Genomic DNA, 26,346 nt, shown 5'->3' with positions numbered 1-26,346 from the left:
ACTCTTTGTGGTCACTAATTCTAAGTGTGAAGCTGATGCATACACTAAAAAATGTGAAAGGACAATATCTGAAGATAAACATTATCTTCAAAATCTTTGCTCTCTGTTTCCAAAAATAGCCCAAAATTAGAAGACTTAAAAGCAGCCATCTTCTACAAAATAGGTGGGTTTTTTAAATTTATTTTTCTAAACAACAAGGTCTTTATCTTTCCCCCCACATATTATACACATATATAGAAAATAAAAAGTTTCTCACAAGTTTCTACTCACAGCTACTGTGCCGCAATCACACTCTTCACCTGCTTCCAACTTCTTGTTGCCACACACATTCCTTGTTTGTTTGTAAACTGGAGTAACAGGAAGGATGTTATGAAGACAGTCAAAGCCAGAATTTGAGGCGAGGTATTTAAACTCATCCAAGCTACAGGTGCTAAAATCCTTTACACCCCGAGAGTGCCTAAATTATTAAAAACATGGGTATGATAAAAATTATTGCCATATATCTCCACATTTAGCCTAATGTGTGGCATTTTCAGGAGAGATTTAAAGAGTATTATTCTTCACAGAAAACAGAAGGCACATTTAAAAAATGGTCATTGCATTGCTAATATGTTTAACACACTTTTTAAATTTCAGCAGAAAACTAATGGGAATGAAAAAAAACAGAAACTGTGTTATTATTTGTTACTTCCCCAGTGACAACAACTGAATTAAAAAATTTTGGCTTCAGTATTTAATATCCTCTTAATCTATTTAATATTATTTTTATATTTTCTGTAAATGCCAGAATGAATACATTTAATGATATATTTATTAACAGTATTTATTATTACTATTTTAATAGTAACTTTAATAGCATGTTTTAGAGCTTTTCTGCTCCTCATAATTGAACATTTCTCAAAAGTTGGTTGTTTGAGCTCTTTGGGAGGGGCAGTAGGAGGACCTGTCCTGACAGAACAAAAGCTGTTAGCACTTTTGTAACACCTTGGCATCCAACTAAAACACTAGAAATAATATGATTTAAGAGACTAAAGATTGTGCCTTAGACCAGGGGTTGAGGAATTTTTTTCTGTAAAGGGCCAAGTAGTAAATAGCATCAACTTATGTACTATATATGCTGTTAGAACTAAGAAATCAGCTATAGTAGTACTAACGAAGCCATAAACAATACGTAAACCAATAAGCCTGGAAGTATTTCAGTAAGATTTTATTGACAAATCACGCAGCCAGCCAAATTTGGTCCCTGGGTTATTGTTGGCTGGTTGTTGCGCTATATTACAACTTACTCTGTATCAATTCTCACAGAGTCTAATTCAAGTTCTGACAGAATCCCCAGAGGAGACAAAGTTGGAAAAACCTTGAGTTTCCCTATATCCATATTAACAAAGCAAAAAGCAAGCAAATAAAATTCAAAATGATTAGCCAGTAATTGAATTGCCTGGTAAAAAAAAAAAAAGAATCAATGTTTTTCAGAGACAGGAAGGAGAATCCAAGCTTTCTATTGTATAACAACAATATCCAATGTGACGATGATGATGATAGACATAAAATACAAAGAAAATGTCAGTATAAAAGCAATCAATAGAAATCAACACTGAGATGGCCCAAGTATTAGATACGTCATGCAAATACTTAAAATAAACTGATATTGTATATTCAAACAATTAAAGAAAACTGTTTAGTTAATTCAGAGAAATTACAGTCTTATAAGTAAACACTCAAAGTATAGTACATATTCAATTTACATAAAATTGTAGAGCAAGGTAAGCTCATTGTAGTCATAGAACTCAGATTATTTGATGCCTGGGGCAAGGGTGGTAGGTAGAAGGAATGCTGAGGGTCACAAAGGACCTTTCTGTGGAGACAAACACTGCATAACCTGATGACACTGTGGTTCAAAGATTTATATATATTTGTCAAAAGTCATAAACTTCTCCACTTAAAGTATGTCAATTTTATTGTGGACAATCAATAAAGTTGGTTGTTTAGAAAGTATAAACACTCAAACATATGGTGAGAATATTTTTCTGAGAAACTGTCATAAAGAAGAAGAAATAAATTAATTTATCTACTTTTTGTTTTTTTTTACAAAATAGGCCCTGGCTGCTGTAGCTCAGAGGATTGAGCACAGGCCTGCAAACCAAAGCATGGCCAATTTGATTCCCAGTCAGTGCACATGCCTGGGTTGCAAGCCATATTCCCAGTATGGGGTGTGCTAGAGACAACCACACACTGATGTTTCACTCCCTCTCTTTCTCCATCTTTCTAAAATAAATAAATAAGATCTTTTTAAAAAATAGATATCATGAACCACACGATCGCGGTTCGATTCCCAGTCAGGGCACGTGCCTGGGTTGCAGGCCAGTTCCCAGCAGGGGACTCATGAGAGGCAATCATACATTGATATTTCTCTCCTTCTCTCCTTCCCTTTCCCTCTAAAGATAAATAAATAAAATCTTTTTAAAAATAAAATAAAATAAAAAATAGATATCATGGATTCAGAATCAAAGTATAAAATTAAATCATGAGAAAATATCCTGAGCTGCTTAGATCATTATTTGCAACAGATTTACTGAGCACTCTTCTAGGCTACATTATTTAGTAAAAAGCAGACCAAGTGCCTGCTAGGAGCAAAAAGTAAGAATACCAGAAAAGAAATATGTAAAATTAGTCAGATAGTTATTGGAATGATGAAGAACAAAAACAAAGCACTATATTGTACAGGTGAATAAAAGATCATATTTTAGAAGAGAGGATATTTATCTTTTTTAAATCTGCAGCTAACATCATACTTATGGTGAAAAGGGGTATGCTTTCCCCTTAAGATCGGGAAAGCAATAATATCCACTCTTGCCACATCCATTCACACTGAGCTGAAGTTATTTTGAGTGTTATTAAGCAAGAAAAAAAATTAAACACAAAGAGATGAAAAGGAAAATTAAAACAGTTCTTATTCATGAATGACAGGATCTTGTTTATAGAGAATGTTACAAAATGAACAAATAAAAATCTCCTGGAACTTCTAAAGTGTTTAACAAGTTTACACCCCCCAAAGTCAATGTACAAAAATCAATGATATTTCCATATACTAGCAATGAATAATTTGAAGATGATATTAAGCCCTGACTGGTATGGCTCAGTGGATTGGACATCATCCTGACCAAAAAATTTCTGGTTCAGTTCCTGGTCAGGACACATGCCTGGATTGCAGACCAGGTCCCCAGTTGCGGGTGTGCAAGAGGCAACCAATCAACGTGTTTCTCTCACACATCAATGTCCCTCTCCCTCTCTTTCTTCCTCCTTTCCCCCCACTAAAACTAAGTCAATACAAATTTTGAAAATAAAAAAGTAAACAATTCTATTCATGATAGCAAAAATAATAGTTAAAAGATAAATTTAACAATGCTTAAAGATAAACTTAAGAATAGTTAAAGATCATTTTTTTTACTTAAAGATAAATTTAAACTGTAAAACACAATTATATTGCTAAGAAAAATTAAAAACAATATACATAAATGAAGATATAAACCATATTCAAGGATCAAAATACTTAATATTATTAAAATGAGAAGTCTCCCCAAATTGAACTATGCAATTAAACTATGCACTACTTTTCAAAATCTCAGAAGTTTTTGTAAAAATTAGGAAGTTGATAAAATATCCAAAAAATTGCAAAGGACCTAGAATAGGTGAAAAACTTGGGTGCCTACACTACCTGATTTCAAAATTCAATCTAAAGCTACAATAATAAAGTCACTATGCTTCTCCATAAGGGCAAACATACAGGTTAAAAATATAAAACAGAGATGCCAATAAAAAATCCACACATATGTAACCAATTCATATTTGAAAAAAATTGCCAAGGCAATTAAGTGAGGGAACAGATAGTCATTTTAACAAGCAGAAATGGAATAATGGAAAATCCATATGGCAATAATAAAAATAAACTTAAACACATATACCATAATTAACTCAAAGCATATCATAAACATAAATGTAAGAGCCATAAAACCATGATGCAGAAAAGAAAAAAATGATAAAGTGTACCTCGTCAAATTTAAAATATTTTCTTAAAAAATTCACTATAAGGAGGAAATCATTCATTATAGCGAGAATGAATAAACAATTCTTACAACTCAATAAGAGCATGAAAATCTTTTTTGTTTTTAAAAATTAAAAAGATAGACTTGAATCGGTTCTTCACGGAAGATGACATACAAAGCTATTAAGCATGAAAATATGTTCAACATCATTAGCTCCTAGGGAAGTGTAGATTAAAACTGATAACAGATGGTACTACATACTCAGTAAAATGACTCAAATTAAACATACTGAACATACCAAGTCTTGGTGATGATGTCAAGCAACCTGGACTGGCTACAAAAATGGAAATGTAGGGCCCCTTGTTTATGAATGTCACTAAAACACTTTTTCCTTTCTTCAACAGCCTGTCCCTCTCAATGGGTCATGGTGTTCTTTATTTGCAATTTCATGTCTTTTTGAATAAAGATTTTGATGACCATGAATTGTACTGTTCATCCTTATATTGAACAATGCCAGTTTACTGCAAATATCAGAGCATTTAACTTCATGCAGAATCACTAAAATCACACAATTCATCTGGCTGGCCCACAAAGGAAGCTTTCAAGCAGGCCAGCAAAAAGATACAAGCCAGACCCTGGAAGGGAGAAGGAGGAAGAGAGTTCTCCTGGACATGGAGTGCTAGGGAAGTGCTGGGCCCATTTTGGTGTGTGTTTCCATCTGCACTTGAAAAGAATGTGTATTCTGTAGTTGTTACATATAGTGTTCTATAACTCTCAATTACTTTAGTATGGCTCATAGAAATGCAAAAGTTCCTAACCAAAAAATTTCTTCAAAGGAATTACAGGCATTGCATGAAGTTATCTTACAGTGCTTCTGGTGACATTGTGCAAACATCTCCTGAACAGCGGCAGGTGTCAGTGTTGTCAAAACTCAGTCCCATATTAAGGCCAAGCATCTGCACAATGCTGACAGTATAGAACTCCAAAGATGAACCTTCTGGATACTAAATGTAAGAAAAATAAAGGGAAAAGATTTGGCTAAGAATCCTATTCAGTTATTTTTTTAAAAAGCAATACTTACTATAATCAAAAATTAGAATATGAAATTCATTTTTAAAATATATTAACACATCCAAGATACCTTGTCAATGCAATTGGAGTAGTTTTGTAAGCATCTGGGTGACAGATTTATTAAACACAGACAAACAAATATAAAAGTCGCATTTCAAAACACTATTACTTAACGACAACAGCAGCTATCTTACAGCATTAAATACCACATTGTGTTGCTTCTTTGAATTATTTTGAACAAAATGCCTCTCATCTTTTAATGACCAATTCTCCATTTTCTTTGTAGAAAGCAGCCTCTAAATGGTTTCTGCCTTCTGCAATGATTTCTGCCTTCTGCTATTTGTGTCCTTAGTGTAAGCTGCATTTATACACATACTTCTAGTTAACTGAATACAGTAGAAGTGATGGGTCATCTTTTCCAAGACAGGTTAGAAAAAGACTGATTTCTTGTATTCTATGAATCACTGTCCTCACTCTGGGGGAATCTAGCCAGCTAGCACATCGTGAAGTAGGCCGGCCTATGGAGAGGTCCACAGGAGGTCTTGCAATAGCCACACGACTAAGCTGAAAGCAAACTCTCTCTGGGTTGGACCCTGATGCAACTACAGCTCTAGCTGACCCTTTGATTTCACCCAATAAGCTGCTCCTAGATTTTTAACCTGCATTTTTACATCTGCTAAGCTTTGGTATAATCAGTTAGATAGCAACAGACAGCTCTAGACCCTCATTAGGTATTGTTGTTCTCCTTCCTATCATTCCCAGTTTCTTTGCACAGATGTTTACAGCAGCCTTATTCATAATTGCCAAGACTTGAAGGCAGCTAATGATATGTATCCAAACACCAGGTGAATGAAGACATAAACTGTGGCACATTTAAGACAATGAAATATTATTCAGCACTAAAAAGAAATAAACCATAAAGCAATAAAAAGAAATGGAAGAACCTTAAATGCATATTACTAAGTGAAAGAACCCAATCTGAAAAGGCCACATACTATATAACTTCAGCTATATGAAATTCTGAAAAACACAAAATTATGGAGGCAATAAAACAATCCATAATGGTTGCTGGTAAAGAGGGGGAAAATTAATAAGCAGAGCCCAGAGGATTTTGGCGGGAACAGTGGAAATGTTCTGTATGATACCACAATGATACCATAATGTGTAACGTGTACTTATGTGTATGTATATATGCACAAACAACATGGGTGAATCTTGAGGGCATTATGCTAAGTAAGTCAGACAGAGAAAGACAAATGCTGCATAATCTCATTTATATATGGAATCAACCAAACTCATAGAAGCAAAGAACAGCTTGATAGTTGCCAAGGGTGGGTACTGTGGGGTGGCAATGAGTCAAAAGGTACAAACTTCTGGTTTCTGAAGAATTGATATACAGCATAGTGACTACAATTAATGGTACTGTATCATATATTTGAAAGTTTCTAACAGAACAAACTTAAAGGTTCCACACACACATACAGAAATACTATGTGAGATGATGGATGCGTTAACCTTATTGTGGCAATCATTTCACCACATATACACATAAATCATTACACTGTAGACCTTAAAGTCACATAATGTTATAACAAGTACATACCAGAAGTGAGTTTAATCTTTTTAATCTGTCAATGGCAATTTGTTTCATTTTAGTTGCTACTAAAAGTCAACCACTGCACGAATTGGTCGGTATGAAAATCACAGTACGCTCATCTTTTTCTGAAGCACTCTCATGTTAGTTCCCTTTCCTACTTTTTACATAACTTGTTGTAAATGGACTATAACTCTGTAGTAAGAGCTCATTCTCACTTTCCTCAGAAGTCAGTAGATTATGAGGGGACTTCCGCCAAAATGGAGGCATAGATGGAAACACTGTGCCTTCTCCCACAGCCAAGTCTGAATACAACAAAGGTTTGGAGAACAAAGACACAGCCAAAGAACAGAAAACTGAATTATACGGAAGTTCGACAACAACGAACCGTTCAACCAGGATGGTAAGAAAGGCGGGGCCAGCAGCTGAGCAGGGTCGGGCAGGAAAGATGCCCCGACCTAGGTGCACAGGTAGACCGGACCCAGTCAGGGTTCGGGGCAGACTGGCCGCAGTCTCACATTCGCGCACAGTGAGACGGACCACACAGGCCCCAGGGGGAGAACCCAGTGGTGGAGGGCTGACCTTGGTGGCACACTCGAGTGTAGTGGGACAAAACGCGTGGGCCCCGGTGACCGTGGCAGCTACAGCACCTGTGGGGGCCCTGGCAGGAGGCGGCAGACGGGATGACATTGCTCCTCTTTGACCCCGCCCCCACGTACAGCGTCACAACCCAGCGACTGAGTTGCCCTGCTCTGGTAAACACCTAGGGCTCCGATCCTGATACGTAACAGGCATGAACAGTTCAAAAGATGGCTCAAGAAGAACTCAAATTCCCAGAGCCCATAACTGTAAGCGACCAAGAGATTGCCAGCCTCTCAGATACACAGTTCAAAACACTGGTGATCAGGATGCTCACAGAACTGGTTGATTATAGTCGCAAATTAGAGGAACATATGGAGGCTAAACTGATTGAAATGAAGGGAAATGCACAGGAAACCAATAGTGATGGAAAAGAAACTGGGACTCAAATCAATGGAATGGACCAGAAGGAAGAACAAAACATCCAACCAGAAAAGAATGAAGAAATGAGAATTCAAAAAAAATGAGGAGAGGCTTAGGAACCTCCAGGACATCTTTAAACGTTCCAACATCCAAATTATAGGGGTACCAGAAGGGGGAAAGGAACAGCCACGAGTGGAAAACTTATTGGAACAAATAATAAAGGAGAACTTCCCCAGTCTGGAAAAGGAAATAGACTTCCAGGAAATCCAGGAAGCTCAGAGAGTCCCAAAGAAGTTGGACCCAAGAAGGAACACACCAAGGCACATCATAATTACATTAGCCAAGACTTAAAATGGAGAGAATCCTAGAAACAGCAAGGGATAAGGGAATAGTCACCTACAAAGGAGTATCCATCAGACTGTCAGTGGCTTTCTCAAAAGAGACCTCACAGGCAAGAAGGGGCTGGAAAGAAGTATTCCAAGTCATGAAATCCAAAGACCTACAGTCAAGATTGCTCTATCCAGCAAAACTTTCATTTAGAATGGAAGGACAGATAAAGTGCTTCTCAGATAAGGTCAAATTCAAGGAGTTCATCATCACCAAGCCCTTATTATATGAAATGCTAAAGGGACTTATATAAGAAAAAGAAGATGAAAAATATGAACAGTGAAAGGACAGCAAACTCACAGTTATTAACAACCACACCAAAAACAAAAGCACACCAAGAGGACAGCTAGATCAGGAGTGGAACCATAGAAATGAAGAACACATGGAGGGTTAGCAACAGAGGAGTGGGAGGAGGAGAAGGGGGTAGAAGGTAAAGAAAATAGCATAGATGGTAGGTAGAAAATAGATAGGGGGAGGGCAAGAATAGTAGGGGAAATATAGAATCCAAAGAACTTGAGACACGTGGTTATAAACTAAGGGGGGGAGAATGGTGGGGGAGGGGGTGTGAGGGTGGAGGGGAATGAAGGGGGGGAATAGAACAACTGTAATGGTATAATCAATAATATATATATATGTATATATATATAAAAGAAGTCAGTAGATTATGAATATTTGGTAGCTGTTTTTTTCCTACAAGTCATCTCCTCCCAAACATAAATACTTAAGTGCAATAATAACATAAAATAAAGTAGAAAATAAATATTGATGAAAGCATGCCACTGTTCAAAACAAATTTTGACTTACAAAGGTCAAATATATTTTAAAAAACAATATTACATTATGATCAGATGAATTTTTAAATGTTCAATTTTTTTAAATTTAATTCTTATTCAAGTACAGTTTTCTGTTTTATATTCCCTGTAAATGTTCAATTTTTTAAAGATTTTATTTATTTATTTTTAGACAGAGGGAAGGGGAGGAAGAAAGAAAGGGAGAGAAACATCCACATGTGACAGATATGTTGATCTGTGCCTCTCCCACACCCCTAGCTGGGGACACAGCCCACACCCCAAGCATGTGCCCTGACTGGGAATCGAATCAGAGACCTCTCAGTCTGCAGGCCAGTACTCAGTCCCACTAAGCTACACCAGCCATAGCTAAATGTTCTACTTTCTAAAAGCAATTATATAGTTTCATTTTATGCTTCAAAATTAGTAATTTAAAATACTATTAAAGAATGAGTAAACTATGTAATATATCTATTTATTCTTTAAAATATTTAGGAAATTTTGAAACATGAAAATAATGAGAGCAAACTGGATAATAATTACATACCAGAGCAACTCCTGCGACATAGTCCTTATTGCATACTTTTTCAGGAGGTATAGCTCCTATAAAACTCAATTGTTTCTTGAAGCTAAAAAATGAGAATTTCCTCATGATTCCATTTAAGGGTGGTATTATTGATAAATTTTCATAGCAATAAACATTAGTGAACAATTACTATGTCCTAAGCACCATGCTACTCTGAATTAAGCTAATTTAAACATATTTTTCTCATACCTACAATGTTAAGAATATTTCAGTATATACTTGTAACTTTCTTATTTGCTAAACACTCAGAAGTATAATAAGGTAAAGCCTAACAGGTATGCCAAATGTATTTGCACCAATAGTTATAGTATTTATTCTGGTTCCCTCTACATTTACATCCCTGAAAATTTAATTTCCTGTGACCTTCTTATTCAGTTATTCACTAAAAATGAATAGATTTTTCTGTGCATAAGATTCCAGATGATGAAACAATTCAATCTATTATTAGAAAATAAAAACAAAAATTAATGAGATGAAAAACAAGATGTAGTGATAATATAACAGGTAGTAAAGTTTACAAGCTGAGCAACATCAAAGAAATTGTATCACAGATAATTAATCTCCTTTAGTTATTTCAATGCTTTTATGTAACTCCACTTTTAGCAGGTTATTTTGTCAGTTGATAGAAGTTTTTAAGTCTCACTTTACATTACATCACTGAGGACAAGAACTATAACTTACATTTTCCCCCACCCCAATCATGTCTACTGAATATATGGAATACAGTATGTATTAAATAAGTTCTTTTTTCATAATTAACATGTGAAATCATTTTCCATTCTTTCTTTAATTCTGTACAAATACAGAATTCTATACTCACGCAAGTAAGTATGCAATATGATGAGTCTGAAAGACATGTTTGGTTTTCCAATCTAAAAATCTGAATAATATGTGATTAGGATTTCCAACAGTAGAAATTTTGTTTTTATTCGACCAGATTTCTATGGCAGATATTATAACAGTCAGTTTTAACTGAGTAAGCATCTAAAAAGAGAAGGTAAATGAAAAATTTTTAATAAATTTGATTATATTAAACCTTTATAAAAGTACATTTAAGACATTTAGTTGCCTTGTCCTGGTGAATACCTAAGGCCCCACCCCCTTACAACTTAACAGGTACTCCGAACAAAGAAATAGGGCCAAAATGAAAGAACAGAGTAAAACTTCAGAGAGAGAGCTAAGTGATGAGGAAATAGCCAAGCTATCTGATGGAGAATTTAAAGCACTGGTAATCAAAATGCTCATAGAACTAACCGAACTTGGCCTAAAAGTGAAAGAACAAATAAAAGATACCCAAAATAAAATAAAGTAGAATATTCAGGGAACCAACAATGTCAGGAAAGAAATCATGACTCAAATCAATGAATTTAGAACAAAGGGAAGAAATAAACATCCAACCAGAAAAGACTGAAGAAACAAGAATTCACAAAAATGAAGAGAGGCTTAGGAACTTCCAGGACAACAACAAATGTTCCAGTATCTGAATTATAGGGTTTCCAGAAAAAGAAGAGGAAGACCAAGAAATTGAAAACTTATTTGAACAAATAATGAAGGAAAAGTTCCCCAATCTGCTGAAGGAAATAGACTTCCAGGAACTCCAGGAACCCCAGAGAGTCCCCAAGAAGTTGGACCCAAAGAGGAACACACCAAGGCATATCATCATTAAGTTACCCAAGATTAAAGACAAAAGGAGAATCTTAAAAGCAGCAAGAGGGAAAAAGAGTGTTATATACAAAGGAGTGCCCATAATACTATCAGCTGATTTCTCAAAAGAAACCTTACACGCAAGAAGGTGCTGGAAGGAAGTATTCCAAGTCATGAAATCCAAAGACCTACAGCCAAGATTGCTTTATCCAGCAAAGCTTTCATTTAGGATGGATGGGCAGATAAAGTGCTTCCCAGATAAGGTCAAGTTAAAGGAGTTCATCATCACCAAGCCCTTATTATATGAAATGTTAAAGGGACTTATCTAAGAAGAAGAAGACAAAAAATATGAACAGTAAAATGACAACAAACTCACAACTATCAACAAATGAACTTTAAAAAACAAGAAAGAAAAACAACAAAAACTAAGCAAACAACAAGAACAGGAACAGAATTAGAGAAATGGACATCACATGGAGGGATTTCAGCAGGGGGGGAGAGAAATAGGGGGAAAAGGTACAGGGAAGAAGAAGCATAATTGGTAGGCATTAAATAGAAGGGAGGGGCCAAAAATGGTATGGGAAACAGAGAACTCAAAGAACTTATATGTATAATCCATGGACATGAACTAAAGGGAGGGTGCAGGATAGAGGGGACAGAGCAGGAAAATGAAAAAACTGTAATAGAGTAATCAATAAAATATATTTTTTAAAAGACATTTAATTTGGTAGTTTGATCATGGAAACTCTTCAACAGCATAACCAAATACTATGTACATCAAAACATATTACCTATACTTTTACAAAGTGTATAAACAAAAGGGGATTTAAGCACTTACAGTGTTAACAAATCCAATTATCTGAATAACCTTCTGTGTTACAGCCTTTACATCAGAGCCCATGTAATCAAACTGAAAAAGATCAATTATTTTTAAAAACTAGTGAATGCCATTAATATATCACATACCCTTAATATATATAATGCACTGTATTCTAAATTTGTGATAGAACTACATTTCAATTGTAATCCAAGAAATGAATAATGATATATAAATCATGATTTCTAAAAATAAATCATTTCATTTTACTATAATATATATAATAAAAAATATTTAATAACGTGTTTTGGTTTTTGTCTTCTTTGGTGATACTGTTATTTTTTGAAAACTTTAATGATAGTTCTAAAGTTACACATTTTGTTAAATTTATTGGGGTAACATTGGTTAATAAAACTACATAGGCTTCAAGTATACAATTCCAAGAAAAAAGCTTCTGCCCAGAAAAGAAACTGCCAACAAAACAAAACAAAACAAAAAATACCAACTGGATGGCAGAAGGCATTTGCAAACAACAGGTCTGACAAGGAGTTAATATCCAAAATATATAAAGAACTCCTACAATTCAATGCCAAACAAAAAGACAACCCAATCAAATACAGGCAGAAAACCTGAACAGACACTTAGTCCAAGAAAACATTCAAATGGCCAACAGACAAATGAAAAGATTCTGTCCACCATGATGGAAAGAAGGAGAAGGGACTAGTCAAAAAAATGTATGAATAACCCATAGACATGGGCAATAGTGTGGGGATTGACTGTGGGCGCAGGGGTGCGCTAGGCAAGGAAGGCAAAGGGGGGCAAATTGGGAGAACTGTAGTAGAATACCAATAAAAATTTTTAAATAAATGAAAAGATTCTCAACTTCACTAGCTATTAGGGAACTGAAAATCAAAACTATGAGATACCACCTCATACCTGTTAGAATGGCTATCATTAACAAGACAAGTAAGAACTAGTGTTGGAGAGGTTGGAGAGAAAGAGGAACCCTCATTTACTTCTGGTGAGAATGTAAACTGGTACAGCCACTATGGAGGTTCCTCAAAAATTTCAGAATATGTGGGATATAAAACGGAAAGCGACAAGTGAACAAACAAAAACTCAGAGACACAGACAACAGTACGGTGGTTACCAGAGGGGAGGAAGGTGGGAAGGGTAATAAAGGGTAAACAGGGTCAAATCTATGGAGATGGAAGATGATTTGACTTCAGGTGGGGTCAAACAATGCAATACGCACACCGAGAATCATAGACATGTGCTCTTGAGACCTATGTAATCTCGCTGACCAACATCACCCCAATAAATTTAATAAAAAGAAAAAAGAAAGAAGAGAGTTACCGTATGACCCAGTAACCCCTCTTCCGGGTATCTATCTGCAAATTGTAAACACATTTATAAAGATATATATGACTCTATATTCATTGCAGCACTATTCATGGTGGCCAAGACATGAAAACAACTGAAGTGTCTTCGATAGATGATTGGATAAAGATGTGGTACATCTATACCCAGCCATAACCAAAGATAAAATACCGTCATTTGTCTTGCTTTTAATCTTTATCTTTGGTTTTATTTATTGACTTACTTGTTGCATTTTTCCATTACCATTTATCTCTCATAACCCCCTCTCCCCTGCAATCACCACACTGTTGGCCATTTGCACGAGTTATTTTTCCTTCTTGCTCTATCCTTCCACCCACTAACCCCTCCCACAGCCGTCACCCTGCTCTCTGAGTCTGTCCCTATTTTGCTTATTAGTTCAGTTTGTTCATTAGATTCCACATATGAGTGAAATCATTTGGATTTGTCTCTCTCCAACTGGCTTATTTCACTTAGCATAATGTTCTCCAAGTCCATCCATCCACAGACAGTAAAATTTTCTTCTTTTTTATGGTTGTGTAGTATTCCATTGTGTAAATGTCCCATAATTGTGTTATCTACTCGTCTACTGAAGGACACTTTGGCTGCTTATATATCTTAGCTATTGTAAATAATACTGCAATGAACTTAGGAGTGCTTATGTTCTTTCAAATTAGTGTTTTGAGTTCCTTCAGATATGTTCCCAGAAGGGGAATCGTTGGGTCAAAAGGCAGATCTATTTTGAATGTTTTGAGGTATCTCCACACTTCCCTCCCCAGTGGCTGCACCAACCAGCATTCCCACCAACAGTGCAAAAGGGCTCCCCTTTCTTCACAATCCCACCAGCACTTACTTTGTTTTCTAATTGCAGTATTTATTCCCTCTATATTCACTACAATTACTTTTATGTTTGAGTGGAAATCTTTTATCTTAACCTTAGCTTTTAAATTTGTTCCATATTTATGAAACAAATGTTTAATTTGTAATGTTTTTCTTCCCCTTTATTGCCTTCTTCTTGTTTATTATACTTAAAATGCTGATTACCAACTTCTAAGTGCTTTGCAATTTCACAGAAATACAATTTTAGAGCATGTATTGGCTTTGTACAGGGTCGACTTAGTTATAATAAAAACCTCTCCAACTCTTTTCTGAGCCAGAAGCTTCATTTTTTTTTATCCCTGACAACAGTTATGTCCACACTTCCCTGCCTCATTTTTACTTTTTTGAGAATCAACTGACTTCCTTTTGAGAAAAATATTTTTCTTTATAACCTATGTATTAAAATATTAATAGCTGAATTTTTTGTGGCTATAAACCTGTTACTTTTTTGTTTTGCTAACCTTGTTCCCTGTGGCTAATTTTCTCATGGATTTTGAGCTTATACATGGCTCACATTAATCTGTGGGAATCCTGTTTGAAGTAGCATTCCTCCAGGGTAAAATACCATTTGTTTCCATTATGTGCCTTCAGATCTTACCAACCTAGGACAAAGACAGCCTCATCTCTCAGAGTAATGGTGGGGGGAGGGGAGGAATGGGGACAACTGTAACCGAACAACAATCAAAAAAGAAAGAATCCCCTAACCACCTATGTTGTATGAATTCAAAATTTAAACACAAGATCTGAAGAATAGTCGTGAATTCTCAGTATGAACATTTTGTTCATTTGTTTTCCTGTCATTTCGTTTATTTAGAACTGAGCGCAAAACAGGTAAGTTGTTTTCTTCCTTTGAAAGGGGTAGCATGTGTGTTTAGCAGACAACCCTACCAATTAGGCGGAGGCAAGCTAATTATGATTGCACATGAGGTGGAGGGTTTGGGGAAATTCAAATCTATACTTTCATTGAGAATGTAGTCCTTTTGGAAAAAAGTAAAAATAACAAACAAGGTTTAAAAAATGAAAAGATGCTTCACTTTACAAAAGCAATTGGAGATTATACATACAAAATAAATAAATTAACAAAAACGGCTTATTCACAATTTTAAGAACTTATTAACTGTTTAAGAAGCAAAATAAACATAAACATTTGTTTAAAATTGGTATTACATCATTGAAATCAAGTTAAAGACAAATGTTAAGTAATTCTAAAGTAATAATGTACAAAGAAGGACCTACCAGATTTTTATCCACAACAATATATATTTCCAGGTATTGAGGGAATAACTTGAAAAATTCAACTCTCTGGAAAGCACACAACATGAACACTGAGAAATTTCTAAAAATGTACCTCTTATTGAAATTATATTCAAAGATAGACTGAGAAACACGTTGTTATCAATTATATAACAAGGCTATTTTCAAATACAAAATTTAGGTACTATTAGGGAAATTCCAATACAAATGCACCTGAATTAAAAAGAATTTTTACTGAGATCACAAGCTATGTGAGAACTAGCAATCGCTGAAATTGGAAATATTTATTAACTTTATAGCATATAGCCTTTCTTTCCTTGGCCTTGTGATAATTTTCATAGTAATCTCCATATAGATACATTTATTAGTTTATTAGAAAACTACTTTTGGCAAACAATAAAGCTTTAAAATATTACTAAAGCGTGATCAAAGGTGTTCGCTAGGGCTAGGGGTGTTATTTATGGCAGTTTGCAGGTGTTTGTGGAAGAGAACTAACCACTTCGCTTTACATGTACTTCATGTATACTACATGAAGATGTAAGCCACCAGAGATGGCATACATCTGGTGGCCACATGTAAGCCACCAGAGATGTTGCTCATTTCTGAACCTTCAGGAAACACAGACTTAACTTACAAAGTCAGATCACATAATATTTATACCATGTAAATTATCAGACAATTGAGGAAAAGGAGTAACATATTAATTCTCCAAATGCCCACATGTCAAAATTAATTTTTTGGTTTCTTTAATCCTATATCCACATATCTGTTTCCAATTGTCAGTCACTATGTTTTTGCTAAACTGTCATCTGATAACAAATATAACAAAGAACTTAATTTCATTTTCCATTTATTTTAAAATTCATGCAGGTACATCTTGAAAAAGTAAAATCTAGTATTTGCAAGTCACCAAATTTTGCACTGAAATTAATTTTATTTCACAAAATTATACTAAATAGATTAAAATTAAAAAGTCAACACTTACTTCTGATTTTTTTCTATAGTGATACTCTGAATTATTATAACTGTAAATATCATTGTCTCTTAAGAGAGGAAGGTTAATGTTATAACCTTTGTCTTCATAAATCATGTGCACGAATTCTGATACAGTCTCCACAGGTTCTATTCCATATGAGATGTTTCTGAACTGCAACATTCCCCTAAATGTTGAAATAATCAAAACATATAAAATGATTCTACCAACACTATAATCTAATATTCTAATGAGAAATGTTGGTCAGGGCTTTTTTCCCATTACAAGCCACCTTATTTTTTTCTACTTTATCTCTTTATTTCTGATGTGTTTCCCAGAACTGGACCAGTAATACCACAGGATATGTATTATTTTATATTATAAATGTTTCAAGAAAACTATATGAAAGAAACCATGATGGTGGCGTGGAGCCACATGCTGAAACAGGTTAAGATCCCTCCCTCGGGTGCAGACTTCCTAACCAGTCTGCAGGACCTACGGGCACTCTGTCCTTTGGTCTGAAGTCCTCTCCCTCGTTTTGAGACACCTAACTCTCCCTGACACTTCAGGTCCTAAATAGTTTGTGTGGGCTGAACTGAAGACACTACCTGGCTAAAAATGATTAGAGCTGAGCCAAAGTATCTATCAGATTGAGGCTTTCTACAACTGTTAACCATCCTAGGAAATTATGAGAACATAAAACAATGGGGAAAACTAAAATACAGAGAGACCAGCCACACCCCCTACACTCGAGATTGCTCAAAGCCTCAAGCAACAGGTCCTATCATTATCAATAAGCAGCCAATCAGGAACAGAGGCTGTCCGCAGGACCATCTATTTTATCAGTAGTTCTTGCTCACTCCTTAGGGAATTAAAGTAACAAAGGGGACTGTAGAACCAGAAAAGATACTGGAGGATCAACTCATACACTAGCAGGATCTAATCCTGGCAAATGAGGTTTATTTCCATGAGTTACAACCTGAGTCCTGAACAAGTGTTGAGGGACACAACGGAATTTGGAAAGCCTGCAATATATCCATAGTAACTGCAATCCATCTGAAAAAAATACATGAAGAAAAACAAATGGATAATGTATTTTCAAAACAGACACCACATATATGTCATTTTCATGTATTATCACATTAGCTACCTTAGTACATTAGTATAAATGGTAACTACACATCTTTCTGAAGATGTGCCAGGGAGAAATAAGAACTAGTTCAGATTATTCATTTTAGTGCATGTATAAAATTACATTCTAGTAATTTCAAAGTGTTTATAGTTTTAAAGGAAATTCAGAGTAAGATATCTGTACAAAAAAATAACTTCACTTACCTGATCTAACAAAGGGTGAGCCTTCTGGGTGTCATTTTGGTCATAAGAATAAACGACAGAAACTGATGATAAAAAAGATCTAGGCAGAAAGCAAAAAAACATGCTGAAGTTGTAAAAGAGAAAACATGGAAAAAATATTCTTCATAATAAATTTTTCATTTTACTGGAGAATTTAAAGTAGTACCAATGATCTTGGCATATCCTATTTTCCAAATACTTCTCTATCATTTATAGTAAATTAGGCACCAAGGGAGGCATTTTAACCATAGTGACCTATACTACCAAAATTCATGCTAATGAACAACCCAAATTCCTGGGAATATCAAACAGCAAAACAACATAGGTCCCAATTTCCAGCACAGAACTTTCAAATCTTTGTCTTTATTCCTCATTGACTCCAGATTTTAAACCTGAATCTTAAAATTAAAATGTAGGGTTAGAGTATAATCTACATAGATTTCCTTGACATTGCTAGAAACTCGTTCACTAAGCTTAGCTAAGTCCCAAGTTCTTCTCAATCAACTTGGCCAGAATTTTCTTTCACTCCCCTCGCTATCTATTCAGAAACTTGGCAGCACCCTGTCGATCATCCCACACAATCTCCATGTCACCTCACTTTCAGATAACCTCTACACACCCTCACCTCCTACCTTTACCTCCAGAAGATGACTACTTTGGTTCAAAGCAAATACTATACTTGTGCTACAAATCCCATTCTGTGCCCTATGTTGAAGATACATATTTTTTTCAGTCCCATCATTTTAACCTCTTCCTCTCTGCCTTTTATCCTAACACTATTTAAAAACTGTATTATCAAGGCATTACTATCCTGAAGAACTTTCCCTTGATCCTGTGGTCCAACTGTAACTATTCCCTATATATTTCCAGTTTGCAGCCTATTTTTAATAGTTCATTTTTATTGTGTTTTTTTCTATTACCATTTATCTCCCCTATACCACCTTCCACCCAGCCCTTTCCCCCACACTGCAATGACCACACTGTTGTTCATGTCCAAATTTTTCTTTCCTTTTTTCTTAAGAGAGGGAGAAAACATCAGTGTGTGAGAGAAACACCAACTGGTTGCCTCTCTCACATCCCAGCCAGGAATCTGGGCTGGGCTGCAACCCAGGTAAGTGCCCTGACCAGGAATCGAACCAGAAACCTTTCAGTTGACAGGGTGATGCTTGACCCGCTGAGCCACACCAGCCAGCACTCTTTTTTCTTTTTTGCGTCCATCCCTCCTCCCCTCAACACCACCCCCAAAGCTGTCAGCCTGCAACCTATTTTTATCAACTAAGTAATCTATACCCGGTTTCTCCACTTTGTCAGTATTTATTCACCATGAACTGCCCTGAAAAGATTCATAGCCATCAAAATTTCAAATCCAAAAGGCAATTTTTAAATAATCATTGTACTGGACTTCTAGCATCTTTTTTGGAATCTGTGCCCACTCACTCTAATCACACATCACTCTTCTGCTTCTCTTCCAGCGGTCAGCCAACAATAATCCATGGGCCAAATTTGGCTGGCTGTGTGTTTTATAAATAAAGCTTTATTGAAATACAGCCAGGCTTATTGGTTTACATCTTATTTATGGCTGCTTTTGCCTTAAGTACAAAATTGCTTAGTTTCAACAGAGTATACAGCATATTAGCTACTAATATTTACTGAGTGGCTCTTTACAAAAGGAGTTTGTCGACCCCTTTTGATCTAAGACTATGATCAACCTCTTATGATCTAAGAGGGCAGAGTCTTGCAGGTTCCTCTTTGTTCTACCTGCCCCACAATATTTGTCTTTACCGGGATTCAGTCTTCAGCCACCAATCTGTTTATTAGCACTCTATAAACTTTCATTTAAAAATACAGCCAAACTATTGATTATTGCAAAATCTATATCCCAATCACCAACCTCTGCTCAGAGATTCACATTCCTATATTCACATACCTAGTGGAAAACCCACTTGGATATCATATAGGCACCGCAAACTAAACTGAACTTTTTCCTCACATAAAGATCTCCCTTGTAATTAATTACACTAGAACCCACCCATCTTCTTAAACAACAACTAATTTATCCGAGATTCCTCACTGTTTCCTAATCACATGACCAAATCTGTCTTCAAGGTCTACTGAATGTTTTATTTCCTGTGCTATAACCTATAGCTACATTCAAGCCATCAATCATCACTCACCCAAACAATTATTTACCCGACTTCTACTTCCCCCCCCGCCCCGCCTCAAAATCAGCCTGCAAGACTCAGGGAGCCTATGTAAGTATATTCTCACAAATATTTTGGCTTCCAACATCCTTACCGTGGCATGACAGACCTCCTACAAACTGGTTCTACCTACTACCCAAAATCTTTCACTCCTACCCTCCAGAAAATGTGTTCTTTAGTAATTCACACTGACTTTTTGCACAGCACAGAATCTACTTGGTCTCACATCTCAACATTTTACACATGATTTTCTCTAAACAGAATGACCCCCTATACTACCCTACTTCTTTTCAGAGCTAAAGAGGTATCTTCGCTCAAGATACAAGCCATCTCTTACTGAAAAGCCTTCCTTGATTTTCAGACTGCTGTTGACATATGTATCATAATACCATGTTATAATAAAGTTCTCTCCATCTTTTATTAATTGTTTGAATATATCTTTCTGCAGTGTAAGTTCCTTAAATGTGGACCACATTTTATTGTCTTTAGTAGGCCTAAAACTTTACCCAATAACGAGTACACAATAGACATCAAGGGCATATAGATATCAAATTTACACCTGAATTGAAATGCTCCTATTCATAGCTATTTTTATAAATCAAGAAACCACAGAATTAAAATTTGAAAAGATAAAATAATTACTTACTGCTTTGTGAGAGAGACATAATATGGTTTTCCTTTTATCGTAATCATATAAGCAACCTGTAACATGAGAATTCAAAATACTTTCAATAATACTTGTAAATAATATGTTAAATGATGTTTCCTGTCAGTTATGCCTTTACAAGTTTGTCAAAAATTAATAATAATATATCATCATTACATATGCTTCCCTTCCCATGTGGATATTTGAAGCTTCAGGATTCTGAAGTGAGAACAAGGTGGTGGAGGCCCCACATGCCTGCTGGGCACCATTACTCACACTTCTGAGAGAGAAGCGTACCTGATGGTTGCTGTATTTTCGTGTAGACACATACCACCCATCCACCATGGTGAAGGTAAACACCAAAGGTGCCTACCTCACTTGAGAGAACCTTCTGCTTGCCTATTCCAGGCCATCCTGGAAAGTAAATTTCCCTGCTCACTGGAAGAAACACTCCCAAAAGAAAGAACTACAGGAATGCACTATACCTCTAGCAACATAACACAGCAACTACCATTGTGTGCTTATTCAACTAAACAATGAAACTCCTCTGGAATAAAACGAAGGAGAACAGAGAGACAGCAGAGACATGTATGGAGAACTCTCTAGAATATATGAAAAACATGAGTCATTATTTATTTGATTAATGTTTAAAGATTATTTTAGCCAGAGAAATAGCCATTTGAACATTTTCAGTTGCTTATCTCTGTACAGAACAGATAAGCAGAAGCAGATTCTTTGCAACAGATAAAGGGTCTGAGAAGGGCCATCAGGTGGTGCACTGGAAAGAAGTTGAGTCTGCAGGGGACCGTGCAAACTGTGCCCTCTAAAAATCCCTTGTTATTCAAGAAAGACACACAAAAAAGGGCCATGTGATAGCAGCAATAAAATTTTAAATCTACATATTTTAACAAGAAAAAAACTACTATGTAATTAACAAGAAATGGACAAAATTGATGTCCAGAGTTTCTACAACTTTACATGCATAACATCCAACTGTGTGGGCTAAACTTTATCCCTCTAAATTTACATGTGAATTTCTAACCACAGGATCTCAGAATGTGATCTTACACAGATAATGAAGTTAAAATCAGGTATCATTACGGTGGGCCTTAATCCAATGTGACTGGGATACTTGTCAAGAGTAAATGTACAGACATACTCAAAGGTAGAATGTCATGTGATGATTCACAACTAGTACACATTCATCTATAAACCAAGGATAGGCGCCTACAGCAGATCCTTCCCTCACAGTTGCCAGAAAGGACCACCCCCACTAGCCCCTTGATCTTGGACTTCTAGACTCCAGAACTGTGAGACAATAAATTTCTGCTGTTAAAGCCACATCATTTGTGTTACTTTGTTATAGCAGCCCTACAAAACTAACACAACAAATGTCAATAAAAAATTAAAAGAAATGCTAAATAACAGGATCAAATTATCCAAAAAATAAAAAATTGAAATAACAAAGCCACAGGTAATATGTGTAACAACCATGATTAAAATGAAATAAGCATAAAATGGAGTAAAATAGGCTCTTCAGCAAATGGTGTGAGACCTGGACAGCTATATGCAAAAAAAAAATAATAAAATTGGATCACCAATTTACACCATACACAAAAATAAATTCAAGGTGGACAAAAGATTTAAATCTAAGTCATGACACCATTAAAGTCCTAGAGAAGAACATAGCAAGAAAATCTCAGATATTCCATACAGCAGTATTTTCACCAATATCTTCCCTAGATCAAGGGACATAAAAGAAATAATAAACAAATGGGATCCTGTCAAAATAAAAAGCTTCTGCATGGTAAAAAACAGCATTAAAATGAAAAGAATATGGGAAAACATATTTGCCAATGATACCTCAGACAAATGTTTAATCTCCAAAATATACAAAGAACTTATACGACTCCACTCTAAGAAGACAAGCAACCCAACTAAAAAATGAGCAAAGGACTTAAACAGACACTTCCCCAAGGAGGACATCCAGAGGATCCAGAGACACATGAAAAGATGCTCAGTATCGCTAGCTATCAGAGAGATGCAAATTAAAACCACAATGAGATACCACTTTACACCGGTCAGAATGACCATCATAAACAAAACAACAAACAACAAGTGTTGGAGAGGTTGTAGGGAAAAGGGAACCCTAGTACACCGTTGGTGGGATTGCAGACTGGTACAACCAGTATGAAAAACAGTATGGAATTTTCTCAGAAAACTAAAAATGGATCTGTCATGTGACCCAGCAATTCCACTGCTAGGATTATATCCTAAGAATCCTAAACACCAATTCAAAAGAACCTATGCACCCCAATGTTCACAGAAGCACAATTTACAAAAGCCAAGTGCTGGAAGCAACCTGAGTGCCCATCAGTAAATGAATGAATCAAAAAACTATGGTACATTTACACAACGGAATTCTGTGCAGCAGAAAGAAAGAAGGAGCTCCTACCCTTTGGGACAGCATGGAAGGAACTGTAGAGTATTATGCTAAGTGAAATAAGCCAGGTAATGAAAGACAAATACCATATGATCTCACCTTTAACAGGAACCTAACCAACAAAACAATCAAGCAAAATATAACCAAAGACACTGAAATTGAGAACAGGCTGACAGTGATCAGAAGGGAGAGGGGAGGGGATTATAGGGGAAAAGGGTGAAGGGTTTATAGGAACTATTATAAAGGACACGTGGACAATAATAAGGGGGGTGAAAATGGGAGGGAAGTAGGAAAGGCTGGGGTGGTGGAGGGGGATAGGGAAAAAAGGCATAAAACTGTACTTGAACAACAATAAAAAAAATGTTAAGAAAAAAACGTAGTTTTTTATTTTTGGAATTTTCCGTTTAATATTGCTCCACAGTTGACCGTGAATAATTGAAACCATAGAAAGCAAAATCGTGGATGAGGAGAAACTGCTGTAGTTTGGGAAATCATCCAAGCCAGGACTAGGGAGCCAGAAAACTCAGTAATAAAGATAAACACTATTTGAATGCACTATTTTAAATAACCAAAATTAATGCAAAATTTTATGACAAACAAAAATACCGAAATTTTAAAGGAAGACGGTATCTGACCCTGACTCACCTCACTTGCCTCATCTTGGCCCTGGGGGAATCCCAGCTTTTTGCTACCCTCTTAAATTTTGCACCTGAGTCAAGCTCTTTGCTTGCCTCTTCCTAATCCTGGCCCTGGTGGCTCCTATCCTTCAAATCCTTCATCCTAAACAGAAGCACATACACATGCAGAGTCACACATATTCATGCACATGAAAATGCTCCACGTTGCGATTCTGGTCTGAACTGCCAGCTCTGCCTCCAAAAACTGAGTCCCTGCCTACATTCAGCAATGCTGGTCTTCACAGTAAAAACAACACATTTAAGATATACAATTATTATTTCCCATTACATTGTTTTCTGGATCTTTTTTGGTGTCAGAAGATGAAATCTTTTCAGGAACTGTGGTCTGCACAAATGTTTTATGAGGATCTAAAATAAAAATATGCAAAGTTATTTTGGTACCAGTTATCTCACATTATTCATTTCTAAATCCAATTCTGCATTTGTTTCTCTATATTACCAAAAAGTTTTTGTTTAATCTATGTATCTACTCTTCCTTTTCACTGTCTTGTCATTCTTACTACATATTTCTTAACCCTTGCCAAGATCTCATGATTTTATTTTGTCTTTATCTAGCTATATACATCACACACACATTCACACACTGATTAGGCAGTTCAACAACTGGACTGTGTAGCACTGAGTAACAAATACAGTGTCACTGTGTGCCAAAGAAGTGTGGAGATGGGAACAACACAGGTACATTGAGAAAAAGGGATCATTTTAAGGGAAAAGACAGAATATTGAACACAACTTCCAGTGCAGCAGGTTGAAGACAGCAGTCAGCCAATCAAGAAAGTCATAGATAAACAGCTTCTTTCCAACAATGCAATTATTTTTACAACAGAATTTTCAATGTGGGAGGGACCATGTCTCATTTTTGTCTGCTTTACAGACAAGGAAACCATTCCAGAGAAGTGAAAAGATTAGACCCTGAAGGAAAGGGCAAGGATAAAGGGTCCTGGTAAAGGGGCTGGACATCGACCCTGAAGCAAAAAGTACAGCCCCCTAAGCAAAGTCCCTTTAGAAGCCTGGGTTGGGAGGAGGAACAATGACCTGTACTTACTGGGGCCTGCCTGCAGACCACGAATTCCTGTGAGAAGGACCAGAAGAAAGAACATGGCTCCGTTGTCTTGGAACCCCGCTGGCCGAGTAACAGCAGTTGAGGCGTTGAGGCCAGTAAAGGTGCAGCTCGCGCAGCGTCGCAGAGCCTGGAGATGCGCCAAACGTAGTGAAAGGCAAGGCTGCCGAGACGGGCAGAGCCCGTGTCAGAAAACGTAGGGTTCTCTGCTGCCTCTGGAGGTGAGTTGGCATAAAGCAGGTGGGCAGGTGAGGGCTTGGTGAAGACTGTCAACATTCACACACATTCGATTTATTGTTAAGGAAGCAAAGGCTGTGTGATTTTCAGTCCTCAGATTATGGTGGTGTTTAATGAGGCTTTTGTTTGTATCATTTACTTAGGATAAAGAAGAAGAGGAACAAAGATAAAAAGGCTCAAGTTACTCATAGCAAACAAATTTCTGCCTATTATATTATCACACTGCCCAAACAGGAAAAATGCATTATTTGCAAAAACTATTGCAAACACAGCTTCTTTTCTAAACTTAATTGTTGAGTATTCCATTACCGGACATTTATTTTATGCAAAAAAAAAAAACCATAAAATACCCTTTCGAATATAGATGCTTCAAAAAGAAAAAAAACAACTCTCTAACCCTGGCTGTGTGTTTCAGTGGACTGAGTGCTGGCCTGAGAACCAAAGGGTCGCTGGTTCAATTCCCTGTCAGGGCATATGCCTGGGTTGTGGGCCAAGTCCTCAGTGGAGGGCACGTGAGAGGTAACCACACATTGAAGTTTTTCTTCTATTTCTCCCTCCTTTTCTCTAAAAATAAATAAAGTCTGTAAAAAAACTTCTCTAATATTGCATTATTATTGCCACACTAATGTGGGTCCTAGTTTTTACTTCTTTATGTGACAAAATGGCAATGAGCTCCCTGAGTTTTATTTTTGTCTCATATATCCCAGGCTGGATACTACAGAAGCCAATGACATGGAAATACCAAGAGCAGACAAAAGAAAAAAATAAACAAAAAAACCCCTCCTCTCCATAGCTAAAGGACCAAAAAAGGGACAATATAGCAAGACAAAAAAAACCTCCACAGCTTACCTACTTGCTAAATCCCACAGGAAAGAACCACAGCTCCATTCCAACTCCATCAGCAAAGGCAGAGGAGGAAGCCTAGACACCCACCCTGCGGGCTCTAACAAGATGCCACTCTCCCCCAAGCACAAGGGTGGTCTCAGAAATGACCAAGTGGGTAGATGGAACTTTTATACCTACCCACAAGGCCACCTAAGGTGCTGTTGGAGACTTTTTAAGGAGCCTCATGAGATAACCAAAATGTCAAACCAAGAGCAAGAATCTAAAACTGAATGAGAAAAGATAATAGCCAAAAGGTGACATGGAGAGATGTTGGAATTATCTGATGACAATTTTAAGGAAGCCATCATAAAAAGCTTCCATGCAAAGTTAACGACATACTTGAAACCAATGAAAAAATACAAAGTCACAGCAAAGAAACAGAAAATACAAAGTAGAACCAAATGGAAA

The 26,346-nt window shown here is 36.3% G+C and overlaps 1 protein-coding gene across 1 annotated transcript; it reads right to left on the bottom strand.

Annotated features, from left to right (window-relative positions):
* Positions 1 to 252: 252 nt before the first annotated feature.
* On the bottom strand, positions 253 to 24,966 carry LOC118997752 (disintegrin and metalloproteinase domain-containing protein 5-like). The gene is made up of 12 exons (XM_037061614.1): positions 24,802 to 24,966; positions 24,025 to 24,104; positions 20,616 to 20,671; positions 17,751 to 17,829; positions 17,395 to 17,471; positions 16,428 to 16,602; positions 15,425 to 15,490; positions 11,954 to 12,025; positions 10,292 to 10,455; positions 9,433 to 9,514; positions 4,911 to 5,047; positions 253 to 457 (listed from the first exon to the last, which is right to left on the bottom strand). Exons 1-12 carry the CDS (start codon positions 24,854 to 24,856, stop codon positions 253 to 255), a joined length of 1,248 nt encoding a protein of 415 aa, XP_036917509.1. The 5' UTR covers positions 24,857 to 24,966.
* Positions 24,967 to 26,346: the final 1,380 nt, after the last annotated feature.

This window comes from Sturnira hondurensis, unplaced genomic scaffold, assembly GCF_014824575.4.
Source record: "Sturnira hondurensis isolate 20B ecotype Veracruz unplaced genomic scaffold, ASM1482457v3 Scaffold0013414, whole genome shotgun sequence".
NCBI lineage: Eukaryota > Metazoa > Chordata > Mammalia > Chiroptera > Phyllostomidae > Sturnira > Sturnira hondurensis.
This window is presented reverse-complemented; position numbering and strand designations above follow the sequence as displayed.

Excerpts from the sequence above, each read along its gene's own strand:
- LOC118997752 (XM_037061614.1), bottom strand. The coding sequence starts at position 24,856 with ATGTTCTTTCTTCTGGTCCTTCTCACAGGAATTCGTGGTCTGCAGGCA. Across the intron at positions 16,603-17,394 it reads AACACTTGTTCAGGACTCAG|GGGAATGTTGCAGTTCAGAA; the intron begins GTTGTAACTCAT and ends TTCAACATTTAG. Across the intron at positions 9,515-10,291 it reads CATATTGCATACTTACTTGC|CTTCAAGAAACAATTGAGTT; the intron begins GTGAGTATAGAA and ends CTCATTTTTTAG.